Raw genomic sequence first — 15,468 nt, 5'->3', positions numbered from 1 at the left:
ATAGTGGAAGCGGCGACGATCCACGGTGCTCACTTGCCTGGACTGCGACGGAGCGGCGATGACTGGGAACTGGTTTGGTGATCCATGGTTCAAAAGGCCCTCCATCATGGAAGTGCGCAATTGCATCCAGGTCTCTTGAGGAATTGAGACTTGCGCCAGTTGACTCGAGCGAGTGGAAACGGAGTGCTTGGAGAGCCTCAAGGAATTCCGACCAACTTCTGCTTTTGAGAATTGTCGACTCAATTGCATTTTCTCTTCTGCCTGAAATAAGCCGGGGCAAATGCTGTCGTCAAGCATCAATGCCAGACTCTTTAGGCTGCCGCCTCGTCATTTTGCTGTCAATATTAGTTGCATCTAGCTTGTGCACCTTCTTCATGTGTATATTGCCGATCAACGAATCAAACATACGTTCTCGTAAGTGAAACAATGACTCAACAAATCGGGGACTTATGCAGTCAGCATTCAGGTCGCGGGTATCGGTCGGTCCGTACGGATCATCCTCTTGGTTGCAGTATGTACCTGCTCTTGGTCTTGGTCTAATCGGCAAGAGTGTGCAGCCGCTTGAAAATATAAATCTTCCACTGTTGATGGTGGCTGTAAAGGCAGATCTTGTCAAGAAGAGAGATCCCTAACCAAAGTCACGATGAACTCTGCCTCAATTGCCTTGCTCCCTTTAACGAGACCCTTTTTCCAGATGAACATTTACCTTAGCCAGTCGCCGGATTTTGCGTTGGTTGCCCATTAGCAATGAAGTTGACAAATGACATTAAATTGCATATGGAACATGGCACAGAATCGGCACTTCAAAATCACATTGGCATTTGGGTGTCCAACCAATTCTAGAACTTGTCGTCTCCGTCACGCAATGGACATGGAGCGCAAATCGTAAACAACACAAGTGCAAGCAAACAAGATGGTCAATGCAGTGATATTTTTTTCGACGGTACTAAATTCTTGTACGCAATCTTGTACACGCCAGAGAATGTTACTATGAAGTGAAATTGCAACTCGCTCCCCTGGTCGTTTCCAGGTCTAATTGATGTGTATCTTGACAACACGCCCCCAAGTTGTGTCAGCGCCGTGTATGATAATTTTCTTGCTCTTGTTGAATGAATGTCTGTACAGATAACCATCCCCAGGTTCGTACTCAAACCACCCCTTGTTGTTGCCAGGAGAGTACGATATCACGTCGCGCTGGTTGATATCAATTTCTCCCGCGTTTGCAAAGCATCTAGCCAGAGTCATGCCTCCCGAGCGGATCGTGTAGCTGAGGGTGAAGTAATCCGTTGAGAACATGCAGCTTGCTACGTCCATCTCTTCAATTGCGCCGGCGCCGGAAAAGATGTAAGCAGTCGCTGTTAAAAGCGTCATGAAGATGCTCCAAAGCATGTTGTAAAGCAGAGTTGGTCAAAAAGTAAGAATAAAAAGTGGTAATCGAGAATGATAATTAAAAGTGACAGTTAAAAAGTCATTGTCGAAAGGAAATAGCCGTAAAGTAACGACGATGAAAATCTGATAGGTCAAAAGTGAGAATCGAAAGCTAATAAATCAACAGTACTTTTCAAAGAGGAGAGTTGAAGATAAATAGCTCTGTTTGACGGTTTGACTTGGCCTTTCAACTCTTGTGGCATGTGCCTTGGTCCGCTGGCCTCGTTAACAAAGATGATTTTTGTTCACAGCGACACTGCAGGACAAGGAGCGAAACAATGGGTGTAGCGACCACCTTTGTTGTACATGACGTCTTCTGTTGTAACCGAAATTATAGAGTTTGAGAAGAGGTGGGTTGTTGTCAAATACTTGATGCCAAATCTTGGTGGTTAGAAGCTCAAGTCGACAAAAATATACGCAACCCAGCGACCTTGCCGACCTTTTTTTTTTTTTTCCATAGGGCAGAGCCTACAATCTCATGTGCAAATATTCAACCATTATTGCAGACAACTATGGCGAAAATGGCATCATTCAGCGGCTTCGTAGGCCCCCTTGTCCCTCACGGCGACTGAGACCAGTAAATGCAACAAAGACGGCACAAACGGACCAAGACTCTTGGTTGGCTTTCCTCAATGCTTTCTGTTCTCATTCATACTTGGGCCTTTTATTGATGGACCAAAACGTTTATCAGGCCTGGCTCAAACCTGAATCACTGCTTGTCTTGGCCGTTTCCATTCATTTGGTGTTACGCCCGTAACTGGTCATGTAGACAGGTCGCAGGCTGGATTGACCCTTCACACAGAGTTTCCTGGCTGCAACAGCTAGTATTGAGAAACAAGCCTCCAAAAAATAATACCACTGCACGTATCAATTAATTGTCGCATTTATTGATTGCCATTCCACCGAGGCTTCTATTCCTGCACCTAAACCATGTGGGATCTGACGAATTAGTCGGCCGATCTATCGCGCAGTCCATCAGCGCTGTCTTTTTCAACAGGCATCATACGGAAGCTTCAATCGATTACTGTGACCAAAGCTTTCAGCTCAAACCGCGCCACGTCGCTAGCTATCTCAACCAATCTTCCGGCAACATCGTTCAGTGCGGCCGAATATTTGTCAATTGATACAGTGCTTACGTCAGAGCTTTCAGCAGCTTGGTTAATCAGCTGCTGCGAAGCTACTCCTCGAGCGAAATCTGTTCCCTAGCTCCATCTAATTTAGGACTAGAACCCAATTTCATCTCCTTGAAGAGGGTATCTTGGGCTATTGGTCACTACTGAGACCTTTACCCGAAGCCTTGGATTCCGAGTATGGTTGCATCAACCAGTCATCAAACGCCAGTTCCTCAGCCGTGGGCCGCTCCTCTGGTAGCCAGCGCAAGGCACGACGAGCAAAATCCAGCATTAGCTGTTTATCTTCGCCTTCCAAGCGGGTAATACGCTCTTCGAGAGACGTGGTTGGAACTGGAATGGACCCCAGCCAGTTGCCTGCTTAGTATTCAGCCGCGGAATGATGTCTCATACGTTTGGGGAAGTCTGTGATCATTCTTACCAGAGTCATCAAAATAAGTGGCACATTTTTTACTTCTTTGCAGGAATTCACGTGGTGGTGGGCCCATGAGGGATACCATCTCTGCCAGATGTTGCTCATCGTTTACAAGGCCGCCTCTTTTGGCTGCGAATAGGCGTCTTCCTTCAAGCAAATCCCAAACCTGGAACTGGTAAGCAAGTGACTACCGAGGGGTGATAGAATTAGTGCTCACCATGACACCCATAGACCAGATATCTACCTTGGAGGACCACTTCATATCCAAAATCACTTCGGGAGCTCTGTAGACCAGTGGCATAATGTCCCCTTGGTACTGTTCTTGCCCAAACCTTGCGGACCCGAGGTCAGACAGAACAGGCTTGCCTTGTGTCATGGGTGTCTGCCGCGACAGGTAAATTACTCGATCGCGAAGCACCTTGCGCGCGACTGGCTGTGCTCGCTCAGCTTCTTCGAGTTCTTCAAATGGTGACAGGATTTTCACGCCGCAAAGGATATTATTCGGAGAAATATCTATATATACTCCATGAGTAACAATATAATGGCGGCGTAATACTTGCGGAAATATACTTACCCGTATGAACCACATTATTTTTGTGCAGGTAATCCAAGGCCACTAGAAGTATCTGCAACGCATGCTGTAGCATCCGAGTCTCGATCCTCCTTTCGGGGAGGAGATTTCGCAGCTCGGTGAATGTCATTCCCAATGGCCGGTATACCAGGCATTTATGCGATCCCTTGGGTCCCGAGACCTCAAACGAGGTTAGAATTGTTCTGACGAAGGCTTTGCCCGGATGTTGTTGCACAGGGGATGACTTGAGGTAATCCAGCACGGTAATCTCATTCTTAGCTTGCTGCAAAACAAAGCCATTCTTGGATATCGTGCAAACTTTGAGCACACGATATTCCTCATGACTGTATTCGTTAGCACCACGCATTAGTCTCTTCCGCGCCGCTGCAAGACAACGCACCTTAGATCCTTAGCTAACCAGACAGTCGACCCAGTCCCTCGACCCAGCTTGCAGAGAACACGGTATCGCGACTCGAAGACTTGTCCGATACGTGTCGGATAGTAGTTCTCAGCGACATAGCCGGGCAGCTCTTCTTCCTCAATGGGCGTTGAGGCGGGCAACAAGACTGGGCTCTCTGGCGAAGTGGCGGCCGGCAAGGAGGTGATGTTAGATGCCAGACACCTAGTCTCATGCAGCTTGGAAAGTCTAGCCGTGGTTTTGGATACCGGCCTGTACAGGCTTCTCATCCAAGAGGAGCTCATGGCAGGTCTAAAAAGGAATCTATAAGAAATAACCACGGTCAAGGACAAGGACAAGATGTCAAGACGCGTTGGCCGTTGGTCCACATTGCCTTGTGATACTTTATGAAACCACGTGCCCGATTGGGTTATTTGCCCCGCTTAATTTTTAAAGGGCCCTTTTCACACGTGTACTATATTGCCCTATTAACGGCGCAGTTATTCCTGAAATGCCTATACATAAGAAAAGAAGAAGCAGTCTAAGATGCGTAGTATATTCTTTACCAAGAATTAGATAAGAAAATATATACATACTACCAAATAGTAATAGACTTGATATAGTTGTACCATCTATAATTACAAACTATAAGACGTATCGAATCTGCTAGAATTGTATTATAGCTAATAAAGAAGGGCAATTTCAAATTTAAACTTGAGCTATTAATTTCTGAGGAGTAGAAAAACTAGCAATGGCATGCGACGTAGTTAACCGTGAGCGGTCGGGCTATCGGCAGCCCATGTGTCGTTACTGCGAGATAAAGGGCAATATTTCGGCCCCGTTCGATGAGGAAGCGAATGTCTGGACTGGGGCGATTTATACTCACATCTGTCACGCCGTACGTGGTCAGATGTTGGGAGTCTCTTGCTGAACCACAGGTAGCAATGCAACGTGATTGAGTGAATGTAGAGGGTCTTTCACCGACGCATACGTACCCGCATCCAGCTGCTTCTTCTAGCACTCTTAAGAAAGTCTGAATTAACGGCATAACTAACGGGCATGGTGGCTTTCCATGCTTAGTGGCCCGCTATGGCTATAGGATCAAGTTACTAAAGCTATCCTTGTAAGACGTTTATAGGTTAGCCCTCAACGTTACCAAGAGAAAGATTACATGGATACGACTCAACGAGATCGTAATAGGTAAAACCGGCTCCTAGAGCTTTTCCTACACGCCTAGAGCGATCTGAATAGTTTTCGTGGTAGATAGATTATAGGTTAGAAGAACTAGCCCCGGCTACTTCTGTATGTAAGCGTTACTAAAAATAATAGTATACCTAGAGAGAAAAGGGAGATGGGACTCACTCTCTTTTTTTAATTACTAACATTTTTTTGAAGCAGCCTTGAAGCAAGCCAAAACAGACCTTTGAGAGTGCTACTACGAACCTGAGCTCCAATCTCGAGTCTATAACACTAACTATACCAAAGTTAACTAGAAGGGCACGCGTAGAGGAGCGTTCTCTACTCTCGTATATATTATATTGTAATAGGATATTATGAACAAGTATATATAAGGCTACTTTATAAGTTATATTACCGGGCCTTTTTATCTAAAAGGCTTTAATTAGGTTATATAGTTTATGTTCGAAGGTAGCTAGTAAACTTCCTAGCTATAATACTTTGTATATTTAGGTTAAGGTAAGGGTTACCTAGAAGGCCAGATATACCGATAATTCTCCGCTTAATAACTCCACGACAAGTTTAGGTTGCGGGATTGCGTAAAGTGGGTTGTTAGATTTTTCGTAGAGTTTGTAATTTTAGATTTTTTGTTTAGATATTTATCTGTAAAGAGATATAACTATACTTTTTATTATAATATAATAATATACATTTCCTTGCATTCAGCAGATATTTTACATATTTTAACCTATTTTAGGATAAAGTCTCCACCACGGTTAATCCGTGCTGGGTTGCTACGGAGACTTGGTGCGCAGCTTCTCAAAGCAGGACGAATCTTGAAGTGATCAACCTTGTCCGCTCGACGCTATCTACTCTTCTCTTGCAACCCGCCACGAAACCATTTGAAAACCGATACCACTGCACTATGGCCGACATTCCGGGAGGAAACGTCTGTCCATGGCTTCAGGATCTGCCCGAGTCTTTCGAATGTTGGCCCGCACCGGTTGCATGCTCTCACGGAGACCAGCAACTGACACCTGCCATAACCCCAAGTGATATTGACAGAACCGACGACTCAGCAAGCCCGAAAAAAAGGCCTCGTCATCACGGGGAAGATGTTGAACTCACTCCGCGTCCTCCACGGCGCAGCGTGAGGGCGTCTTCCTCTACTTCCACCAGTTCGCGTTCACCTTCGCCGCTAAAAAGACAACTCATGACGCTACGCCTCGATGAACACGGTCTTGTATTCCGGCAGCTTCAGATCGATAAGCCGCCGCCTATCCCCGCCGCTGTTGATCTGTTCTCTGACCTTGGCGACATTGGCAACGGCATAGAGATCCTTCCCGAAGATCTGCGTGTATCTATTACCAACGGCCTATCGATCCGCGGGCCAACTGCTCGCGCGTGGAGATACTCTTTCAAGACAGATGATTCACGTAATTTACCTGGCCGTGTCCCTTCAACGCAAGCTATTATTCTCGTGTCTGAGTGGGCCAAGAGGTGCCATGAAGCTGAACACGAGGAGGCGGCTTGGGGTGAGGAAGTCCACCATCGACTGTTGGAAGCCATATTCCGAGATTCGGGCACATCGAAGGGGGATAAATTCGATTTCACATCATGGTATGGCACGTTGTCTTTCCCCACGACCCATGGCATGCTAACCGGTTGACCTAGCCAAACTGCTCGACCACATCAAAGATGGCTCCTCCAATCTGGGAGAGCCAACATGATTGATAAGTGCATATATTATGACACTAGCGAGGATATCGGCTACGCACAGGCACTTCGAGAGCTCGCCCGGCACACACCGACCTTGACCGTCAACCACACAGATTTTATGCCTCTACAGCTGCAGATAATAGTAGTCAGTATTGAAGCCAAGAAAAGAGGAGGAAGGCCAGATGCGAAACTGCAAATGGGCACTTGGCATGCCGCTCAATGGGCCTTCCTGCGATGGGCTGTCCTCGCGGCGCTGCAACGTAGTAAGCCTGATGAGGATCCATCCTTGCTGGAACAGCAAGCCGATGAGAATCTCTCGCAACTTCCGTTCCTCGTAGGTATCATTGTCGAAGGTCATTCGTGGGCATTCGCTCTATCAACACGCGAAGAATCAAAGACTATTCTCTGGGAGGATCACCGTTTTGGGACGACGGAGAACCACCTTGGCATTTACAAGTCTGTGGCGGGGGTGAGACGAATCACGGTATACGCGAAGGAGTTATATGTGCCGTGGTTTCAAAAATATATATTAGAAGGGTTTGGAATAAATAACCTCTAGAAAATAAGACAGATTATTAGCTACTTAAGTTACGTCGTATAATATAAAACTATTATAATAGAATATCGAATGTAATTTAACTTATATTCTAATATACTAGTTTGTATCTAAATATACTACTATAATTTAGTCGAGCTGTTTAACCTTATATATAATCTTATTAAAGATTTACTTAGAGATAGGTATTTATGCTAGTATTTTATAGGAAGCTTAGTAGATATATTATAAGTAATATTAAGTATCCTCGCTGTTTAGGATAAATTAGTTGTAGATCTGTTCTGGCTATTATCTTCGTGGCGATGCCCCGCGTTCGACTTTAATTAAGAACCGTAATATTAATAGCTGTATTAGCGAGTTAGCCATAAACGAGAATATTTTTTTAGTGAGCTGCACAAACAGTTTTATACCAGTCTTGTACTCTTCCTAAATTCGGACGCATTCTATCGCGATGTGGCCGAACTTGCGGGTAATGGCCAAAGTAAAGCAGAGGTCCTCGCGAGACTTTAGGAGCGGAAAATGTAACGCCTCGAAGAACTAAGAGATTTTGAGACAGTCTTGCGACTTAAATGACTACAGGCTGTGGTTAGCTCGATGATCATAAAATGGACATCTTTTTTTGCGCTCTGCCGAGCTGCCAGCTTTCCCTAACTAATATGTAACTAAGTCAAGGTATTAGAGGCCAATGATAAGACAAAATGGTGCATTATTTTTCCGGCGGAGTGGCAGAGTGCTTGGTAAGAAGCCCTAGTTTCTAGAGTACAGCAAAAACCGCGATATCCTCATTCTACCTTGCCCTTTCCAACAAGGGATTTCGAAGAGATAGCTTTTCCGCTCCGACTAACTTCTCGGCGCTAGCCTAGAGATCTTTTTGTGTAACGTCCGAAAGCGGAGTGCTGCTGAAATTGGATTCTGTAATTATAAAGGCGTCACTCCGATGTCCCGTAGCGTTGAAAGTGACAATCGGGCCACGTTTAGTGCATTTTTCTTTGGCTTGCGTCTTGTGTAGGGCAAGAAACTAATATATATCTCACAATTCTCTAATACGCTTTCTTCAACCTTTTAGTCTGCTGATGTCTCTGTTCCTTTAAGTGACATACTCTGAGTCTTGTCTCTGGGGACTTTTCCCGCTCGACCTTGACGTAAATGGCAAAATTTTTCTCGTCCCGGGGCTGTTATTGTCGTCTTGGGTCAAAATGATAAAGATATCTGGCCTCGTAGCCCTACGTGCCTTTTGTACAGCGACGCATTTCGTCGTTGTAATGAAGCAATACCACTGCGATAGTCGATGACGAAGCTCGCAATGATTCCGCGGCCAGCCTCTAGTATCCTAGATGCTTCAGTAGCCGATCCGCCATCTTGAGGGACTACTAATGCTGCTCCCGACGAGAAGATACTCAGTCCTCTACGCGTTTCTTGCTGCTCGTAGCGGGTGATGATCTAGGAAGTACGCCGATGCTGGTTTTTGCCAGTTCTCCGCCTCCACATTGTGTCGAAAGGCATTCACGTTAGTATTAGTGTCTTGGATTGTAAAACATCGTCACATATCCTAGAAAACCTTTAAGCACCGGCCTGATTACCTTCTTGATTAAACCAACCGCCTCGTACCAGACATCCATATCTTGGTCGCCCCAAATCCCACCATCTTCCCTCCTCTTAAGCCACGCCAACTTATTTCTTTCCGCATTTTTTCCTCACAATCTTTTCAATTAGATGACCCCGGCTATAATAGCTTATAGAATAGATGCTTTATCATTACTATTATAATCACATGTATGTTTTCTATTAATACATAATAGTCTTATAGTTACTATCAATGCTAATAATAAGAGCTAGTAGTAAGCTTAGTAATTACAGTAGATAAAAGACCTTAATTCTCTCAAGCTAAGTCAAAGACAGGGCTGTTTTACAGTTAAATTTCACTAGCTTTCGGACGTTGCGGTATCCAAGTTGCGGCACCAGGCTTGCGAGCCTGGAGTGACAAGGGCTCAGTGAGGACTTGGAGCAGTAATTCAATTCAGCTTGGCTTTCTGAGGGCCTGAATGGACCAAAGAGCTGTATTTATACAGGTCGATGAGGTCCTTATGCCCTAGGTGTCATGATTGTAGCCCTCGTGTAACCGTATGACACCTTCCGTAACTCTATGTCTCTCGCCGTTCCCACGAGCCAATGCCGCGGACGCGGTTGACGGAGGTGATGTTCATGATGCAACTGACATCTGGTCAGGCGGCGCAATAGCGGCTTAGCGATTGGACGGAACAGAAATGGAGTCAGCCACTTCCTGTTTTCTCCCTGTCATTGTCATGCACGTGGCCTCGTGGCATGCGGGCTGCGCGAGGGGGGAGGGAGAATGTCACACAAAAAACGGACGTGGCCACGCTACAGTAAGTTATTTTGTGTGTTATACCCTCTTATATTCTCTGCGACAGAGAAGCATGTGGAGGTGGCGGTCGGATGAAGCGACAAAGCTTCTGCGAGAGATGGGTTTCTGTATTTTTGGTCAAAACGCCGTCTTGGCTCTCAACCCGGTGAGTTGCTGTAGCGTATGATGAGATTCCAAGAAGCTTCGCAATAAAGGTAGGCTTACAACCCGTCAGGCCAACTACACTTGTTGGCAACCGCAAATAATCAACAGTGTCAAGATGATCAATAGACTCACGATCAACCAACACGCGGGAATAGCCACGGCAACTCGCGCCAGTTTATTCCCACTAGCAGCGCAGCTCTACCTTCCCCGGATTTCGGCGTCTACCATCGGCCCGGGGTCCAAAGCGGACGACTCCATGCACATGTCCCCCCGTTGGTCCGTCTTTTGCCGTCAAGTCCATGTGTACTCCGTACGCATGCATGTATCAAATGTTGTATTTTGGCCCCGCCGACGAGGGAGTTTCAAAACTCATACGTTGGTGTATGTTGATGAGTAACCCCCCCCCCCAATAGTCAGTCCCTCGAGCCAACGGCCGTGATGCCCTCGGTGCTCTCCATTGTCAAGTCGCCAACGGCAACGTCTGATTTGATCGCCTCACCATGTCGTCCACCACCACAGCCGTGCGGAAGCGCAAGACCTTCTCCCCGCTCATATACGAAACCATCCAAGAGCCCGTGCTGCTTCGAGAGCTCCTGGTAGACGACATATACCTCCTTGGCGGGCAGTTCGCCATCCTCTGCCAGTTTGCGCATCCCGGCCTCGCAAAGGGCAGCTACCTCCATTCCAGCTTCGCCTCGCGCATCCCGCAGCGGCTCCAGAACACGGCGCGCTTCCTCAACGCCGCCGTCTACGGGACGCCCGACGAGAAGAGGGCCGTCTTCTCCGTCATCCACGGCTACCACACGCACGTCAAGGGCGACGGGTACGACGCCAACGACCCGGAGCTGCACAAGTGGACGGCCGCCACGCTCTTTGTCGCCCTCGTCGTCGTGCAGGACGCCTTCTTCGGCGGCTTCACCGACCGGCAGATGGAGCTGCTGTACCGCGAGTCGGCCGTGTACGGCACGTCGCTGCGCATGCCGCCCGACATGTGGCCGGCCACCTTGGACGACTTCTGGGCCTACTGGAACCGCAACATCGAGACGCTCGACGTCACCGACATGGCGCGCAAGCTGTGCCGGGACCTGCTGTATCCCACCAACCTGCCCCTGCGCATGCGCGCCTTGCTCCCGCTGGCGCGCGTCATGACGGTCAACTTGTTGCCCGAGAGGCTGGCCAGGGAGTATGGCCTGGTGCCCACCACGCTGAGTTGGCTGCAGTATCAGGCTGTCGTGCGCACAACGAGGCTCGCGTGGCCGTTGCTGCCGCAGAGGGTGACGGGGGCTATGCATGCCGAGTTCATGGAGGATTTGAAAAAGGCCGTGGATAGGATTGAGAGGACGGGGCACTGGTCGTATGAGTCGAGGCTGTAAGACCGGGAGGAGGGAGGGGGAGAGTTGTAATGTGTGATATGCCGGGTGATCGTAGCGCGGCATTGATGACATTATGAAGCAGGTGGCCATGTTTTCATGAGATATTGTGAACATAAGTCTTTGCTTTCAGTGTGTTATTCGACATGGCTAATATGGCTAGTTACTATGACCTGATGGAACCGAAATTGACGTGCAAATCTGTTTGACCTCGCTACACATATTCAATATTTGACCTGCCAAACTTTTTGTATTTGACCAAAATTATGGACTCATTCTGCGGAATTATCGTGTTGCTTCATTTGCTCACGCGAGTGCCGTTTGGTTGGACCTCCATGACGGCTTCGGCGCGTTACATGGCGTCGACATTCTCTTCGCCGCCTCTCTTGGTGACGTGGGTGCCATTAGGCTCAACGCCGTCAAATCTGTCACGTCGCGTGACCCTGGTACCGTCAGACTCTGTCCCGGCCTCTCTATCGCGAGTAACGCGAGTGCCGTCTGGCGACTCCCCTTCACTCGTACGCCATCGTCAGGCATGGCGTATGGGGCGGCACTTGCAAGGCCAAGGAGGGTTGTGGCCGCGCACAAAACTCCAATAACCTTCACGGTGAGGTGACTTATTCTGTCTAACGGCGTAGTTGGGGATGAACCATATACGTATTGCGTGGTGCTTGAAGATTTGCGTGTATTGAGGCAGTCGACGGGCTGTCTGGCTATACTATACTATACATGTAACCCCCCGAAACCCTTTCCACGCCAGACGTGACTGCGCCGTCATATTTTGTCGCATTTTGTCGTATCCTTCGTGATTCTTATTCTGGAAAACGAGACGACCTGCTACTATACTGTGATTGGCGGATTGGGACGGTGGGTGTCTCAGCCCTGCCAGCGTGAGGCGTTTTGTTTAGGCGTCTCGCAATAGGTTCGTACGAGGGATCAAAAGTGCCCCAAGACGCCACATTTTAAGCCATTTCCAGTATACAAGGTTGAAGCTTATACCTACTCCAATTGTGGGCCTCGCTGTATATAGCTTCACTGTGTTGCAAGTTGTGAGTTGACCATCGTCCGAAACGCAGTCACTGGGGGATTTACGTCAAGCTGGGTTACATTCCCACCATGTTCACATATCACGTAACTTATAAAAATTGATGTATGCAAGGAGTAGTTTGTTCACGAAAGAAGTAGATAAAGGTTTGGAAATTTATTTGGGGGGAATATGTACATTTAACGCCGAGGAGATTTGGAACAGGCATTCTTTCTGTTCGGCGCGGAAACCACCATGTAGATGCACGCTATCTGTGGCCACAATCATGAATGCATTTGCATTCGGTATTATTCCAGGTCGCACATGAAATGCTGTAGTTGCACAAGCAGATTTCAAGGCATATCAAAGCTCTCAAACACCAGGTGTAACACGCAGAGTGCTCATGCGTTGATGGGCCCATCAACTTGCCCGGCAAATCAAGCACGCCAGAGAGTCGAGAGTCATGTCCTGATTGGGGTATCAAAGAATACAGTACGATGCTGCTATTGCGTCGCACATAAACGATAGGCACGATGTTAACCGGGTCGACCATGTACTTGTGCCATCTCGAATATACTTGTTCATGCACAAGCGGATAGAGTAAGATGAATTGAGCTTAGTTACCACTTCACACACATGGCGTTTCATCTATAGCCTCGCTTTATGGTGTGATCCGTTATGCCAAATCTAACGCAATTTATGCTATAATGAAGCTTGTTTCGCGTAAAGCGTACTTCCTTAATGCAGTCTGGATGAAAGGCGAGATTTTATGCATGCTTCTTGGGCGAAGCCAATTTACATGTTAGTCTTGTCGGGCTCTCTTATCAAACTATCTTGCAGCTCCTACATTCACCGACAAGTTACCTCATGGCAAACCAGAAAGAGGGACGGCTGTAGAGGCAGCCAACTTGCTCAGCCAGGCTCTTTCTTATACTTGTTGGCAACATACTCGCCCTCTCCTGGCGTTCAGGGGCTTCGATGCCCAAGCCAAGGCTCAACAAAGTGAGACAAGGGGCATCTCGCGCCTTGCCAATGTCAAATGGAAAAGTTTGGTAGATGAACCAAGATATGCTTGTTAGTATCTACATTATTCATTATCTTGCGGCGACTGATGATTCAAGCCAGCCGCTTACGACTCTTTCTCAAAGCGATACTGAATACACGGACCCGATCGCGATAGACGGGAAGAGCGACAGTGATGCCATGAAAGCCATGTCAATTCTGAGTATTATTTACCTGCCAGGAAAAAAGTGTGGCTACGGTGCTCATCATGGAAGTGTTTATTTGGCATAATATCGCCAAATATTTGGATGCACTGGACGATGGCGTTGCCGTTGACCACCGTCACTTTCGTCGCCTGCATGGCATGGTCTAGGAGAGAAGACAAGAAGAGTGAGAAGTGATTAAAGATCTCTTATTTTAAGCCTCGTTTCCAACCCGAAAGTACTTTCAGGACTGATACCGCCATAGAGCCAAGCTGGGGGCCAGGAATTCTGGCGCTCTGGTACAAATAGTTGCCCCCTCGGCCTGAGATATTGGATATTGTTATTAAGAGCGTGAATTCCCAGTGCTCTCACATTTCAACAGAAACCTAAAAAAGCGCTGTCAACTAGCTAGGTCGGAATAGCTAAGTTCCATCAAGGTAGCCTATGGCGGGAACCCTTTGCACTGAGGATTGACATTGTGCCATCACTTGGAATCCGTTGTCGAGGGTTTCAGTTGTGCGATGCCGGTGTTGCGCTCGTCCATTGCGGTCTGCCATGCAATAAAACCATGGCATCTTTGCACTTGCTGCTTAGGAAAGTTGCCACGGTACAGCAATGGCTGTGTCTGAGATGCCGACCAAAGAAATTCAATCTAGCATACCTTGATTTTTTAAAACTCTTCTTCTCTAGCATCCAGCAGGTCTTCTCTAGCAGGGAAATATTCCCAGCAGTCACTCCAAGAAGAGATGTACTAACTGCCTTTGAAAAAGGAAACAAGGGGGAAAAAGAAGAAGCAAATTCACTTTGGAAGCGTGGGATATCACTAACTTCCCTGCAGAGCTGCCCGAAGAGATGGCGCCGAAGAAAAAAAAGGGGAGAAAGAGAAAGAAAGAGAGGGGAGGGAAACACTATGCCAGTATCCCCTTACGCATTGAATTTCTTCATTGCTTGTTTGGACAGTGGCATCGTATTGAGCACAGATTTTTCACAGAGCAATGGCCAGCCTCATCACGCCATGTTTGATTGGAAAAAATGAGCACAGTTTACCATCTTCTTAATGGAGGAGCTGGGAGCCCCCGTGCATGACTGACTCGCCAGCAAGTGTTTCCAATGTCAAAGCCAAGAAACGCATGCCTGGATCTCGACTGCAAGGGGCAAATAAAGAAGGGCTGCCTCCGGTCCGACGGCATTGGGGCGACGCTCGTTGTGTTTCTTTGATTCAGGTTGAGGTTCTTTTTTTTTTTACTCATGGCGATCCATCCAGGGATCCGGTTGGAATCATGCCGCTTCGACAACAGCATGACATGGCTCAGAGGCCCAACAGTATTGCAATGGACTGCCCATGCAGCAGCTTTTTTTGCCCCATCTTGCTATTGCATGGCACAATACCAGAGGCGAGCAGCCCAGGTCTCGGAAACGGAAACAAGGCATCATCCCCGACACTGGGGTCATGAAGAGACTGGTTCCTGAAAGGCGCATACGACCACGTCTGGATGCCTCCCAAAAGCGCCATGCGACAGCTCGATTTGGAAGGCGTTTGCTGTCGTTGGGTCTCGGAGCGGCTCGCCCACTCACATAGAAACTCGGACGAGCCAAGAAGAGTTCCGAAAGACGCGTGTGTGCGTGGCGAGGCTGACGACACAAGCAAAAAACACCAAGCAGCACAAGAGAATACTACGCTCCTCCTGTAACGCGAATTCAACCCCAACCCAGGGTCCTTTAATCACCAAACCTCCACAAACCAGGTCTCATGATGGCCACAACGAGCCACTATACGCCGCCAAAGACGGGAGGGAATGCCATGCTCCTCGCAGCCCACAAAAGCCATCAAGCTCCCAAACAGGATCAGAATCAACGTTGCCTCAAATAGTCCCCCTGCGGCCCTATCAGCTCCCGCCATGGGGCTAGGACAGGCCGTCAGGGCAGAACGGACGACTTATCCTTTCCCGA

General features: G+C 47.8%; 3 protein-coding genes across 3 annotated transcripts; 2 read left to right on the top strand and 1 right to left on the bottom strand.

The window, feature by feature from the left end:
* Positions 1–2,152: 2,152 nt before the first annotated feature.
* On the bottom strand, positions 2,153–4,288 carry J3458_021492 (uncharacterized protein). The gene is made up of 5 exons (XM_007815842.2): positions 3,945–4,288; positions 3,548–3,888; positions 3,191–3,486; positions 2,980–3,139; positions 2,153–2,915 (listed from the first exon to the last, which is right to left on the bottom strand). The coding sequence occupies exons 1-5, from the start codon at positions 4,244–4,246 to the stop codon at positions 2,692–2,694; spliced, it is 1,323 nt and encodes a 440-aa protein (XP_007814033.2). The 5' UTR covers positions 4,247–4,288; the 3' UTR covers positions 2,153–2,691.
* Positions 4,289–5,979: 1,691 nt separating this feature from the next.
* On the top strand, positions 5,980–7,429 carry J3458_021491 (uncharacterized protein). Its single transcript, XM_007815843.2, has 2 exons — positions 5,980–6,737; positions 6,792–7,429. Exons 1-2 carry the CDS (start codon positions 6,043–6,045, stop codon positions 7,393–7,395), a joined length of 1,299 nt encoding a protein of 432 aa, XP_007814034.2. The 5' UTR covers positions 5,980–6,042; the 3' UTR covers positions 7,396–7,429.
* A 2,836-nt stretch (positions 7,430–10,265) lies between these two features.
* Positions 10,266–11,548, top strand: J3458_021490 (uncharacterized protein). Its single transcript, XM_007815844.2, has one exon. The coding sequence runs from the start codon at positions 10,420–10,422 to the stop codon at positions 11,290–11,292; it is 873 nt and encodes a 290-aa protein (XP_007814035.2). The 5' UTR covers positions 10,266–10,419; the 3' UTR covers positions 11,293–11,548.
* The last annotated feature ends 3,920 nt before the right edge of the window (positions 11,549–15,468 follow it).

This window comes from Metarhizium acridum (genome assembly GCF_019434415.1).
Source record: "Metarhizium acridum strain ARSEF 324 chromosome Unknown scaffold_579, whole genome shotgun sequence".
NCBI classification, from domain to species: domain Eukaryota; kingdom Fungi; phylum Ascomycota; class Sordariomycetes; order Hypocreales; family Clavicipitaceae; genus Metarhizium; species Metarhizium acridum.
The sequence above is the reverse complement of the archived record's forward strand: the minus strand, read 5'-3'. Positions and strand labels throughout refer to the sequence as shown.

What these genes read in the sequence shown, in the direction of transcription:
- J3458_021492 (XM_007815842.2), bottom strand. Translation starts at nt 4,246, where the DNA reads ATGAGCTCCTCTTGGATGAGAAGCCTGTACAGGCCGGTATCCAAAACC. An exon ending in AAATAATGTGGTTCATACGG is followed by an intron (nt 3,487 to 3,547) that starts GTAAGTATATTT and finishes GAGTATATATAG; the next exon opens with ATATTTCTCCGAATAATATC. An exon ending in TCTGGTCTATGGGTGTCATG is followed by an intron (nt 3,140 to 3,190) that starts GTGAGCACTAAT and finishes TACCAGTTCCAG; the next exon opens with GTTTGGGATTTGCTTGAAGG.
- J3458_021491 (XM_007815843.2), top strand. Translation starts at nt 6,043, where the DNA reads ATGGCCGACATTCCGGGAGGAAACGTCTGTCCATGGCTTCAGGATCTG. An exon ending in AAATTCGATTTCACATCATG is followed by an intron (nt 6,738 to 6,791) that starts GTATGGCACGTT and finishes CGGTTGACCTAG; the next exon opens with CCAAACTGCTCGACCACATC.
- J3458_021490 (XM_007815844.2), top strand. Translation starts at nt 10,420, where the DNA reads ATGTCGTCCACCACCACAGCCGTGCGGAAGCGCAAGACCTTCTCCCCG.